At 32.8% G+C, this 14,197-nt stretch overlaps 1 protein-coding gene across 6 annotated transcripts in view; it reads left to right on the top strand.

The window, feature by feature from the left end:
• Positions 1-14,197, top strand: part of KMT2E (lysine methyltransferase 2E (inactive)) — a 92,509-nt gene that overhangs the window by 67,375 nt on the left and 10,937 nt on the right. For all 6 annotated transcript variants that reach the window (XM_081286023.1, XM_081286024.1, XM_081286025.1 and 3 more), the window contains 5 exons: positions 804-921; positions 2,252-2,361; positions 4,833-5,097; positions 5,955-6,053; positions 13,982-14,146. In XM_081286023.1, coding sequence (XP_081142149.1) covers positions 804-921; positions 2,252-2,361; positions 4,833-5,097; positions 5,955-6,053; positions 13,982-14,146 — 757 coding nt within the window. The remainder of the gene's footprint in view (positions 1-803; positions 922-2,251; positions 2,362-4,832; positions 5,098-5,954; positions 6,054-13,981; positions 14,147-14,197) is intronic.

Below are 14,197 nucleotides of genomic sequence, written 5' to 3' on the forward strand. Positions count from 1 at the left end.
CATTTGGGATTCTTGTGGAATTAATATCTTTTAATAGTCATCGTTTCCTTGAAGTTTAGAAGTATGTTCCTATCTTTAGGGGGATAACATTGCCAATACATGTCTTACAATCTTCATTTTTTGTTTGGAACTTGAGTTTTAAAAGAAGCCTAAGAATCTTTCCCTATTATATCAGATTTTATCTGAAATTCGAATAGTTTTAAATATACCAAGAAATATGGACTTAAATATGGACTTTAAAAGCATGGAATTAGGAGGTGAGGATGGGGCTCAGTAGTAGAGTGTTCAAGGCCCTGGGTTCAGTCACCAGTACCAACCCCACAAAAGCATGGAATTAGAATCTTTCTGTAAAGGCAGTGGTCACTCTATCTTTGTAAATAATTTCTACCTCAAATTAATTGCCTTTTGACTTAGGTAAGGTTATAGGGACAGGTGAAAATCTCATTAGTATAAAGTAACAAGGGGAGGGAAGTTCTGTAGTCAAGACTAATTATTTAAAATTTTCACTAAGCTAGGTACCTTGGCACACACCTGTAATCCCAGAGACTTGTAAGACTGAGGCAGGAGGATCACAAGATCAAGGCCAATCTCAGCAATTTAGCAAGGCCTTAAGTAATTTAGCAAGACCCTGTCTCAAAAAGGGCTGGGGATGTCACTCAGTATGGAGCATCCCTGGATTCTATCCTCAATACTAAAATAAAAATATAATACTTATTGTCTAAAAATCCATTCTTCTCTGAGTAGCAACTTCAGATTGTTATATACAAAAATGTTAATTCCTTACAAATTTTCTTTCTTTGTAGACCATACCCTTTTGTTTTATTCTACTCAAAATTTCATGGGCTAGAAATGTGTGTTGACGCAAGAACTTTTGGGAATGAGGCTCGATTCATCAGGCGTTCTTGTACACCCAATGCAGAAGTAAGCTTACTGAAATCTTTTGGGAAGTGTTGTGTGGAATTTGAGCATTAAGTACAAAAGTCTAATAGTTTAGAATACTTCAATTCTTTTTTTTTAATTGATTATTTAAAGCATTACATAGCTCATCTTTCATACATTTGACTCAAATTGTGTTTTGAACTCCCATTTTCACCCCAAATACAGATTGCAGAATCACATCTGTTACATATTCACATTTTTACATAATGCCATATTAGTGACTGTTGTATTCTGCTACCTTTCCTATCCCCTACTATCCCCCCTCCCCTCCCCTCCCCTCCCCTCCCATCTTCCCTCTCTACCTCCCCTGCTGTTATTCAATTCTCTCCCTTTTTTTTCCCTCCCCCTTGCCCCTCATGACCTCTTATAATTTTATGTATCATTGAAGGTCTCCTACCATTTCCAGATGCTTTCCCTTCTCTCTCCGTTTCTCTCCCCCCATTCGTCTTTGTTTACTGCAGTCTTTTCCTCATGCTCTTCCTTCCTGTTCTGTTCTTAGAATACTTCAATTCTTGATGTATTTTGCTCAGCGTCTTCCTGTTGTAAAAATTTAGGTGATAACAAATTATACATTGAAGAAATTGTGATGTTTCTTATAAGAGGGAATATTGGACTTTTTAAATCCTAGAAAGTCTATTTAATGGGTAAATATGCTATGATTTTATCACGTTAGATGATAAAGCTAAAACAGATTGTATGTTACTATAAAATTTTTAATGCTCTATTTTAGGGTGGAATATAAAATACTTTTGTTTTCTATATGCCAAAATACACATTTTTAATTTTATAATTACTTTTTTAGCTGGAGCATTATAAGTTTTGGAGCCAGTCTTGCCTTCTCTGTGGCTTATTAGTTTTGCAACTTTATCCATGCCTTATATTTATCTATCAAAATGTATTATTAAGGAATAAAATTATTGTACAAATTATCTAGAACAGTGTGTGTCACACAGTGTTAGCTGTACCATTATTGCAATTCCTCAAAACTAAAATGCTATCACTTGTAAGACTACCAATTTCAGACATGCTAAAAAGAGAAAAAAATATGCATTAGAAAATAGTTATAGTTTTATTTTTTGTTTTGGATGCCACATGGTAGTCTGTGGGGTGGGCGGATTGGTTGAAGGCATTGATATACTTTTGAAAAATCTTCGCAGTTGGTAACCAATGATCAATAAGTCTTAATAATTAATGGTACTTTCCCAAGTTGTGATTATAATGTACTTTTACTAATAGCTTTGTAACTTGCAGGAGAAGGTGCTTTTAAAGATAGAAAATTGTTTACAGATGTGTTAAATTATTCTTTTAACAGGTGAGGCATGAAATTGAAGATGGAACCATACATCTTTACATTTATTCTATACAAAGTATTCCAAAGGGTACTGAAATTACTATCGCCTTTGATTTTGATTATGGGAATTGGTAAGTTCAAGTTGGTAAATAAATCATCTGTTGCTTCAAAGTAGTTCTTTAATGTTCATGTAATAATTTAGGTATTATTATTGCTTTTACAACTTATTTCTCATGAGGCAGTTAAAAAGTACTTGAAAATAAGCATTTTGGTATTAGCTTACATTATTGCTGTTTAAACATTTACAATGTATAATTACTAATGCTAATTTCAGCAATATGCTATTGACTTTATTAGGTTAGAATTTTTTTCTTCACTTTCTTGTATTTTAGGGGGTACGATTTTAGTTTTACAATTTACTTGGTTAAGCAGATAAATAATTTCTAATTTGCCTCTCAAGACAAAAAAAAAAATGCATCAAATTTTCTTTGTGGGGTAAATTGAAAGGATTTGTAGAAGAACCTCTAAGAAGCATGTTCTGAAACACTAAGAAACGTGCTCTGAATATAAAAACTTTAAATTTAAAAATTTTAATATACAAATATGAATACAAATCCATGTACTTCACAGACTAATAGAACACTATCCATTGAAGCCTCTTAGATTTAGCAGATTGTATCACCCTTCTTTACATTTCTTTAACATTTTGTGATTTTTATGTCATCAAATAGTATTTAGAATTTTGTGTTATCTTTAAATTTTATGTTCATTGTAACCTACTACTTCTGCATTCTATCTTTTCTCTTTTATTACATGAGATAAAACTACAGTGTTGTATGTAGGCTCTAATTCATTTATTTTTACTGCTAATGGCTTTTCTCTCTTCCATTACTGATGGATCTTTTTATTTATCACAATATGTTTCTGTGGCTTTTTGAACATGTATGTATTTGTACATGTTCTCTCTGTGGTAGGGAGAATGCATAGAATGTTTTAGAATGTGCAGTTTTTAACCAAAAGTGAATTAGTGAATTGCTTTCCAAAGAAACTTTTTTTTTTAATACTTTCCTAAGCAGTTTAGTTCCTTTCTAATTCTTTAGTATTAGGACTTTAAAAATTTTTACTAATCCATGTGAAATGGTATCTTTACATTTTTATTTACCATTTTCTTTGATTATTTGTGACCAAATATCTTTTTCTTTCATTCTTTTTTTTTTTTCTTTCACTTTTCTGTTTTGGTGTTGCTGGGGATTTAACTCCGTGTCTTGTGCATACTAAGCACATACTCTTCTACCGAGCTCTACCCAGCTCCCAACTATCTTCTTATGTGTTACCATTTGGACTTCCTCTTGCTAATTGCCTAATCATATCATGTGACCCTTTCTCTGCTGTGCAGACTTTTTCTGTGTTCTTTATATTATTCTGTAGCCTTTTGGGTTATAAGCATCTCAGTTCATTTTTCTGTATTTTTAAAAAACTGTGTTATGTGCTTTTTAAATGCAGATTTTTAAACAGTGTCCATTATGTTTTCTCTCAATGTGAAATTCCTTTTCCTTCAGTATTCATCTCTAATAATTATTGGAAACAGACTTATCATAATAATTTCAGCTTTTCTTTTTTAAGTCCTTTCTACCCCTAGAAGGTGGAAAATTTAACATAAAGACTCTTTCCATATCAATTTGGGAGATTGTACATCTCATTGAGATTAAGAATATAAATTTTCCAAATCTGTTTTCAAATCCTAGCCCAGTTATTTATGATCTTAGACCAGTGTGTTCAGCTCTCTGTGCACCATTATCTCAAGTATGAGAATAATAATTCTCTCCTAACAGGAATGTTTGAAGATTTAATGAGCTAACACATGTAAACAACAGTTTCTGGCACAAAGTAACTGCTTGATTAACATATCTGGTTGGGCATGTTATAATCCCCATAATTTAGGAATTTGAGGCATGAGGATCTCAAGTTCAAAATCAGCCGCAGCAATTTAGCAAGACTATGTCTCAAAATTAAAAAACCAAAACAAAAACCCAGGCTGAGGATATAGCTTAGTAGTGACAGAGTACCCCTGGATTCAATCCCCAGTACCATAGGAAAAAAATATACATACATATGTAAATAAGTAAATAAAAGCTGTTGCTGTCATTAAAGAAACCTGGTTATTGAAATAATTCTTTAGAATATACAAACTAGTTAAGTTTTAGTGTTTTTATACCTGGCATGTTTTTTATTTAGGTCAAATTTCAAGTCAGTATTTTATAACACTCTGGGATTACTGAAGAAATTATGGGTTTTACTTTAATGTTAATTTGTATAATTAACAGTATCATTTTACTTTAAAAGACTCAAGAATTTTAATTTATTGGGGTTTTTTTTTCATTTTATATATTATAAGACCCAGTTGGTAGTCCAAATTCAACATTTGTTATGAGCAAATAATATTTCTTTTGTGATAGTAGTCAGAAATACAAATTAGTTGAAAAGTTTAAGATTAAAGTCAATGATTATGTATAATTTTGTGAAGTTGCATCTTAAAATGAATAGGAAATTTCCCAATTTTGTTTAATATCTTGAATAAATATTTATTTGGATATCATTTCAGTAAGTACAAGGTGGATTGTGCCTGCCTCAAAGACAATCTAGAGTGCCCTGTTCTGAAACGTAGTTCTGAATCTACGGAAAATATCAACAGTGGTTATGAGACCAGAAGGAAAAAAGGAAAAAAAGACAAAGATATTTCAAAAGAAAAAGATACACAAAATCAGAATATTACTTTGGATTGTGATGGAACAGTCAACAAAATAAAGAGTCCAGAAACAAAACAGAGAAAGCTTTCTCCCCTGAGATTATCAGTATCAAATAATCAGGTATCAAACTCTACTGATTCTTTTTTTTTTTTCCCTTTTCCAATTACAAATGTTTATTTTTTATTCATATATTTCTTTTTTTTTCTACTGATTCTTAATGAAGTTAATTTGTCATATTTTTGCCCTTTTTAAATGTAAAGTTTCTTAACAATTTTTAGTCCATTTTGATGTTTAGTGAAGTGTAAATACAAGTTCTGTTACTATATATGTAACATTTGTTAAAAATTATTAAGAGCTGGTCATGTGATCCCAGCCGTTCAGGAGGATGATGCAGGAGGAACCAAGGGCAGGCGGAACAACTTGTCTTAAAACATAAAAAGGACTGGGGATGTGGCTTAGTGATTAAGCACCCCTGGGTTCAATCCCTGGTACTAAAAAAAGAAATAGCCAACAAATCACTGCAGAATTGAAGATAAGATTTTTCCCAGACTAAAAAATAAGCGAATCCAGCTAGTGCTTTATGAGAATTTGGGCTTATACTTTTTCCCCATCAGGAAATATGTGTTATTGGCTCTCAAAATAGAGATTAGGTTAAGAAATGTTTTGCTCATTAAGGGGCCCTGTATTCTAATAATTTCCCTTAAGTTTTAAATCGAAAATTTACCTAGTGCTTCATATTTGCAGGTTTTATGAAAATTTTGTTTTGGGAAGAATATAAACAAAAGTCCATGCTGTTGAATTTATGAATAGAACTTTAGAAAGCAAAATTATTTGATGGCATTCAAGAAAGCAATTTTAAGATGGCTTATAATTTTTATATTTAGTTGTGGTTAAAAGACTTTTAAACAGTTTGATGTCAAGAGTTTATAGATGGAGTAACAGTTTCTTTATATAAGAAGTCATTTCCATCTTTCCAGGAACCAGATTTTATTGATGATATAGAAGAAAAAACTCCTATTAGCAATGAAGTAGAAATGGAATCGGAGGAGCAGATTGCAGAAAGGAAAAGAAAGATGGTAAGTTGGGAAGCCATTAGTTGCTTAATGTTATGGTATTGGCTTAGTGACAGCTACTCTTTCTGTTGTTGCCTTTCCATGGGGCTCTCACACTTTTCTTTGAAGTTAGCAAATTTGGGGCACATGATATGCCATTGAGCATTTTTATTTGGCTTTGTCATTACCATTTAAGTAAATTTCACTAATTCTTTGTATTTTTACTGGTGCTCCTTAGACATTTTAAAATGTATGGCCTTTTAGAAATTGTATGTTTTAGAAATCATTAATATTTTTGAGTCTGATAACTATTAATAAATTTTAATATTGCAATTACTGTCCAAAATTTCTTTCATTAATGTATCCTTTATCTTAATGATTTGATGTTTAACAATAGATCTTTAAGCTTTTTAATAGTACCAAATAAATGGCTTATGCAGAGCTAAAACAAAAACCCACCACTGGTTTGGTAGCTATTTCTGTTTTATACTGTTATAAAATAACATAAATAAGGTCTTCATTAAAATCAGTTTAGGATTTATATCCTTTGTACTATTTATTTGCAGTTATTTTGTCAGCATAAAAACTAGGACAAGAAATATCCTAAAATTTTAGTGGTAAATAGTTAACTCTATCATTGTATACTTTTTAAGATTTGAAATTATACACACCAACTAATGATCTTCCCCATTCCATTTACTTGTCTTGTTTAATGCTCTAGGGGTTTTCAATACTGTTCTCCACGTAATCTCAGGTGTCACATGTTGGGATGAGGTCTTTGTAGACTTGCTTACTGCACATGCATTCTGTCACCACAGTGGCCATCTTTCTATGCTGTGTTAATTCTGTGCTTTCTATTGTAAAAGCAACACAGAACTGTTTTCTAGCCTTGGAATTTTAGAATCACTTGTCTGTTGAGACTGGGTAGTATTAGAGATAGAAAAAAAATACAGGTGAAAATTTGGAGGCTGGTTATAAAGGAGGAGTTCCTATATCTAAGGTTATTTTGAATCTTTTAAAAATAAAAATATTTTTTAGTTGTAGTTGGACACAATACCTTTATTTTTATGTGGCACTGAGGATTGAACTCAGCGCCTGGCATGTGCTAGGCGAGTGCTCTACTGCTGAGCCACAAATTCTCTAAAGCCCTTTCTTGACTATTGATTTTTAGTATTGTTTTGTCCATTCCCCAATTGCTTGTATTTCTATTAGTCATGTAGGAACTTTTAGGAGACCAATTTAGAGTATCAATGATTTTCTTAAAAGGGCATGTGTTTCATAGAGAGAGCGTTTTTTACAAATGCCTTAATAATTTTGAAAAATATCTGAATTTTCTATGTTCATACAGTATTTTTATTCAGATAACATTCTCTGAAATATTTGACTATGGAGCTATTTTTAAAAAGTTAACTTATCCATCAGTGCTGAGAATAATAGTGGAACTTAGAACATTTCCAGATCCCAGAAAAAAATTGGATATTCTTTTGATGTTAAACTTCAATGAGAAAAAAATATATGCTTAATCATGATTACCTTTTGGTTCTGATTTAGCTTATTAGCATGCTGAATTAATATAGAATAATTTTTCAAAGGTTTTATATTAATTTGAGTTAGCATATTCATCTGCCTTTAAGGTGACTGTGAAGATAGAAAACTTGAAAAGTATGTTTATAACTAAAAGGACATAAAACAAAACTTAAATTTTTTTCTTTGGATCTTCAGTCCTCAAAGTCATTCACTCTTATTTCTTACTGTATAATTCAAATTTGTTTGAATTATAAATTTTTGGATTTAATCAAATAACATAGAACCACACATTCTAAGGTTCTCAAGCAATTAATATGGTTTTTCCTTACAGGGTGTATTTAGTTTTGAAAATTTTGGTATGATTCAACCTAACCTTTTTAGTCTTTGACATTTATAAGGTTAGATTACAACTAGTAGTTGGAACTGAAGAGTTATATAATTCTGTTTGGGTGAATCAACATAGGCTGAATTTTGGGAGTGGGCTATAGGGAGATAGGGTTGGCTAAACGGTACAAAATGTTCAATGAAGGTTTCATTATGTGGTTAGGATACATGACCCTTTTCATTCTCAGTTCTGTTTCCCCTCACATCTCCTTTGATATTTTGTAATGTTCTTTTATTAACATTTTTCTTTTTTCATCCATTACATTGTGTGTTTCCCCTTTGAACAAAGCAAACTTGTGCCTAAATTGTATGGAACTGAATGGATGGTTAGTGTCCATTTCCTCATATCTGGCAAGAGATATTGGGAGGAGGTAGTACATTCTAGGCTTGCTCTGCCACTGAACCAGATCACCAGCCCTTGACAGAGACTTCTTTGATGGGGAGTTTGAAATGGCTTGGGAAATTTTGAGCCCATTTAAGCTGTGGCCCTGGAAAATACAGTAGAACACTCACTTGATTCCAAAGCTGAAGTACTACAGAGTAGGCTCTCTTTTTGGTACATGTTAAGGTAGGATTAGGGGGCCATAATTAGATGGAGAGAGCAGGTAAAAGGGGAAGGAAAACATGCCTTTAATTCCAAGCAATCATTTTTAAAGTGGCAAACCTTTTGAAAAATTTAAACAACAAAGATGCTTTTCCTCATTTCTAATTATATCAATAAAACATATTTCTGAAATAATTTTCTGTAAGCACCTTCTTAATATGTTTTGGAGTTTAGTCTTGGTAGTACTTGATTATTATAATGAGATTGCCTCAACTGGAGTTCATGGAAGTTATTCAGGGTGGTCTTCACATTAAAAGGACAGAAATTTGAGAAACAGTGTAAGACTATTAAAGGATAATCATATAGCTAGGATCATCTAGATTTAATTGTATTTCACTAGAACATGTGTACCCCAAGGGAAAGAATTTGTACTTTTATTCATTGTCATAGCCCTGACTCCTAGACAGGGAAAAGTACCTAGCTTTTTAAAAAATAGATGCTCAGTAAATGGGCCAACTAAAAGTTCATGACAGCCATTTACGGAGAGAGAGATAGGTTCATGAATGTGAATTACATGAAGCTTATAGCCTAGGTGATGCCCTGTAAGATTTGTCAAGGATTCCCCACAATTTTCTCAGCTCTTGTCCTTCACTGGAGAAAGTATTCCATAAAAGTCTAATTTGTTAAAGAGTGCTTTTAGCTAGTTGGGTTTAGTAAACCTTATGTCTAACCTTTAAGATTCCCAGTATATATAGTATTTTCCAAAACTCTCCTTGTATACTCTTGGAATTTTTTGTGGGTGATACCTGACATCCCACAGATTTTTATAAATACACATACACACACACACACACACTGGGAAAACACTGTTATTCAGAATGTATGCTCTTACTACTAATGCCTTTGTAAAACATAGTGAGAGGAAGGTAATTTGTTGCAAGAAAAGTCATCTCATGACAGCACTGTGGTGGGTATCATCTAAATCACTGTTTTCTTCTTAGAGCATGCATAAAGTGATGTTGATTAATAATTTTCTAAGTTTCTCATCATAGCGATTAGGAATTGTATTTCTCAAGATGAGTAATAAATAGTAAGAGAGGATCAATTTGTTTTATAGGTATTCTGTACAAACAAAATGAGGGTTTTTTGCTTTAGCTGCTTTATAATAAATTTAATTCTCAAAATCCTTTGAATGCTTCCAGTTATGTTTTCACATAAGTGACACATTTTATAGAATATACATGCCCATTTCTTAGTGGTTTAATAAAAATGTGAATTGATTGCTATATACACCAAGTGTCATTTAAGGTACTAGCTGAGCAAAAATGACAAGGTTACTGCTCTGGAGAAGCTTTCATGGAGGATGGGGTGCAACTAATCATGACTGTCAAAAGAGGAAACAGCACCAAGTGTAAATTGTCACATGATAGAACAAATGGAGATACCACACAAGCCATAATCTCTCAGTTGCTGTTTGAAAGTAGGGAGTTTTTTTTCTGAGTAAAGAGTCTCATTTTAATACCACATAGTAGGTTAATTTGGTAGGTTGGCTCTGTCTTTCCATTTCTTTGAAAAGCTTTTTTTTTCTTTCATTTTTCTTTTAACTTAAAACTTGTTTATTTCGAAATTTTCCATTTCACTGTGGACTAAGGATACTAAAAACTAAGTAAAGCAAAACCAGAGGTATGGTAAGACTGCTTTCTAGCCACTGTGAAGACTCCACCACGCAGTTTCTCTAGGGTCAGGTCTCATGCCTTACATTCTGGATGCCACCAACCCAGAGAACTATTTTCAGTGCCCAGCATCTGTTTTAATTTTTTATTTTAAAGAAAAGCCACTTCCTCTTACTAGCAGTTCAGAAAACAATCAGGAGTTCCTAGGTGGCTTTCTTCCTTTTTTTTTTTTTTTTTTCCTTAGTTCTTAGACCCAACTACCCTCTAAGGCTACTTAATAGCATTCACAAGTGTTTAAAATTAATTATAATACTTTATTCAGTAAAGTTAATTTTTTTAGTTGCTATACTGTACATTTTAATTCTTGTTTTTTATTATATAGTCTTCAGTCATGTGGACTTTAGGCATTCCCTATCTACTGAGCAGGAAACTCAGATTAAGAATTATACGTCATGGGCTGGGGTTGTGGCTCAGTGGTGGAGCACTTGGCTGGCATGTGTGAGGCACTAGGTTCAATTCTCAGCACCATACACAAATAAATGAATAAAGGTTCATCAATGTCTAAAAAAAAATTATGTCTGTTACAAAAATTAATTACATTCCATTTTTACTCCAATGTGCTTATACTTTAAAGTGTATATAATTGAAATAAAAAGTCCCAATACCCACACCTCAACTAATAGGGATATTATGAAGCAGACTTTTTTGTTCTGTTTATAAGAAATTATAATACTCGTATTTACTGTTATGAATAAAAACCATGATCAGATGAAACACATGGAGATTCCATGTACTTTAAGCAGTAACACCTAACACTTGGCATTAACAATATGTCAAAAGTTAGCAGTTTCCTGAAAGTAACCCCTCACCTCTTTTTTCGAAAGTAACCCTATCTAATTCTGTTTCAGGATCTATCAGTTCCCATGGCTTGAAATGAATTATGGTTACAGAATATAGCATCACAGTAGTAACCCTATGTGGTTAATATAATCTGAACTGTATCTATCACAGGTTTTAGGAGCTATGGGCAGTTGACTAGTATCTATAGTCACCTATAACTACCTCAGCTTATTACTTACAACTTATTTTTAAGTTATTTTTCAATCAGATTTTTAAATGGGTGACAAATTTCCAGTTATTTATTTTTAAGTACACCCAGTTTTATGTCAAAGAATATATTAGATGCAATGATGAATGACATATGAACCTTAAGGAATTTAAAAGTAGATCCATGTACTAATAATTTTATCAATGTAGAAAACCAGTCATGTTTACACTCCCAATATTTGTAAATATTTTAAGATAAAGCTAGGTTAATGTTATTAAGAAATGTTTAGTGTTTTCAGCTTTATTTCTACAAACGCAGCAATTGTTGTAATGCAGGAAAACTTATGCTGTATTTTGTTTTACATTACATAGTATGTAAGTGGTTGTTAATTGGAAAAACAAAAGGTTAAATTAGAAGCTAGGAAAGTTGCGTAATAATTATGCAAAGGTCCCACCTTTGACAGGGTCACTTAATCTAGAGGGATTTGGGTTTCTTCTGTAGTACAATACTACATTTTTAAAGATCCTGTCCAGCTCTAAAAGATTAAACCATCTCTCAGGGATTTTGCTTTAATGATCAAATAGTTGTACCTGTATAAATGGAAATTACATATTTATTTGAACAAGTTTGGGTCAGTTTTCTTTTACATAATTTCATCCCTGACCCTCACTCTTATAGGGGAATGTTGAACTAAGTCAAAGAACCATAGTGTAAATTCACAACTATCATGCCAGGTATGATGATACATGTTATTCATCTATTCACTTACTGAGAAGGGTAAAGCAAGACCACAACTTTAAAGCCTGATTGGGCAACTTAGCAAGATCCTATCTCAAAAATTAAAAAAGGGCTGGGGAAGCTCAGTGGCAGAGTGCCTCTGGGTTCAATCCTCAGTACAACAAAAAAGAAAAAAAAGTATCTTCTTTGGTGCCTCCCTTTTGATAATTTTTTTCTTTGACAAATATAATATTTATTAAGACAAGTTTCTTTTTCTAGGAAAATATACTTTTTGCACATATTAAAACATTTTTGAGAGAGGAAACCATAGTAATTAACCTCCAGTTCAACAAGTGGAAGCTATTTAGAGTTTTGGAAAAGCCCTGATATACAGAGTCAGCATTTTTATAGAAAGCCATATAAAAAGAGGTTAGGTAAGTTAATTTAAAGGACCAGAAACCTGAAATTAATTCCCTCAGGCAAGAATTTGGCTTTAAAACTTGCAGTTCCAATGAGCACATAATGTCATCTTTTGAGCTGAGCATGGTGGTGGCCTGTAATCCCAGCCACTTGGGAGGCTGAGGTAGGATGATTGCAAGTTCAAGGCCAGTAATTTAGCAAGGCTCTAAGCAACTTAGTGAGACCCCCATCTCAAAAAATAAAAAGGGCTGGGGATGTGGCTCAGTGGTTAAGCACCCCTGGGTTGAATTCCCCATTACCTAATAAATTAATCATCTTTTGCCTGTATAGTTTTTTGAGTGTTTGATTACCACCCTGGACCAGAAGAGCTAATGAGATGGAGAGTTGCAGAAATTTATCCATAAACAAATAATCTTACCTCTTTGGACCATTTCCTTGCCTGTAGGAAAAAAAAAAAAGTTGAGGACAAAATATTTTGTGTCACATTTGCAGTATGGCTATTCGCTGTAAAAGTATCCTCAGATGATTTGTTTGACACATTCTACTTTCGTTTTCTTACTAAGTGTAACAAAAAAGAAAAAACACAGAAAAAGCAGTAATTTTCAGAGTGTAGGTGTCTTAATGCTTGAATCTCTGCTGATTACTGAAGCGCCAATATTGACAAGACTTTGGCAGCCAGATCTTGAGTTTCTGATCTTTCTTTCTTTCTTCCCCACATCGATGACAATGAAGGAGGAAAGACAAATGGATCTGAGCCTCAGGACCTGGTTCTTTCATTTGGAGAACTGGACAGTTGATGGACGTGCTTCCTGGTTCTGGTTGAGAGCTGAAGCATTTGCCAGGCCCTCTGGTCAAGGCTCTGGGTCTTGGTTTTAATGTTCTCTATCCAAAGAGAACTGATGCTCAAAGGAACTCTTGCTGTTCCCTCAGTCCCTGTCTTGAAGTGTCAGTTTAAGAAAGGAAGAGCAGAAGGTAGAGGAATGCCTTACAAGAGTTAAAATGGAGGGCAAGAGGGCTAAAGTAGAAATAAAAATATTTATGGAATGCCTATCAATTTCTAAGTACTGTTTAAAACCTCACATTTTCAGTTTGAACTAAATAATAATCCAGTGAAGTGTAAGTATTATTATCCACATTTTATAGCCTCAGAAAGGTTAACTAACTTGCTTAGAATTATGGAGATGTTTACTAAATGTACCCCCACAACATCCTGCTAAAACATAGCAAAAATATATTGACTGATTTCTTAAGTGCATAGGAATTTTGCTTTTTCACATACCATTACTTTAGGAATTTTGAATTTTTTTAAAGGTTGGCTTCTGTATTTAAAAATTTTTTTCAAGTTAGTGTAAAGCATGGTCATTTTTGAGACTTTTTGTTTTGTTTTATCCTTATCATTAGCACTCAATCAAGTGTTCTTTTCATGAAATATATTTGTAATAATAAGGCTTACTGAGATGATGTTTGGGATTTTTAGATTTTGAATGAATATAAATTGTTTTTCCCCCATATCTAATAACAACAGACTTGGTTTGCTAACAGTATCATAGTAAAAAATTTTATAATTTGCCTGTACATCTGATCTGGACTTTAGAATATTTACTTCAGAGCAATGACTAATAAAATTGAAATCTTGTAGACTAGAGAAGAAAGGAAAATGGAAGCAATTTTGCAAGCTTTTGCCAGACTTGAAAAGAGAGAGAAAAGACGAGAACAAGCTTTGGAACGGATCAGCACAGCCAAAACTGAAGTTAAAACTGAATGTAAAGATGCACAGCTTGTCAGTGATGCTGAAGTTATTCAGGTATTATTCAGGTTTAGTTTTATGTTCCCATTTAAACTATTTCAAATAAAA

Source organism: Spermophilus citellus (genome assembly GCF_964194105.1).
Source record: "Spermophilus citellus genome assembly, chromosome: 3".
Lineage (NCBI taxonomy): Eukaryota > Metazoa > Chordata > Mammalia > Rodentia > Sciuridae > Spermophilus > Spermophilus citellus.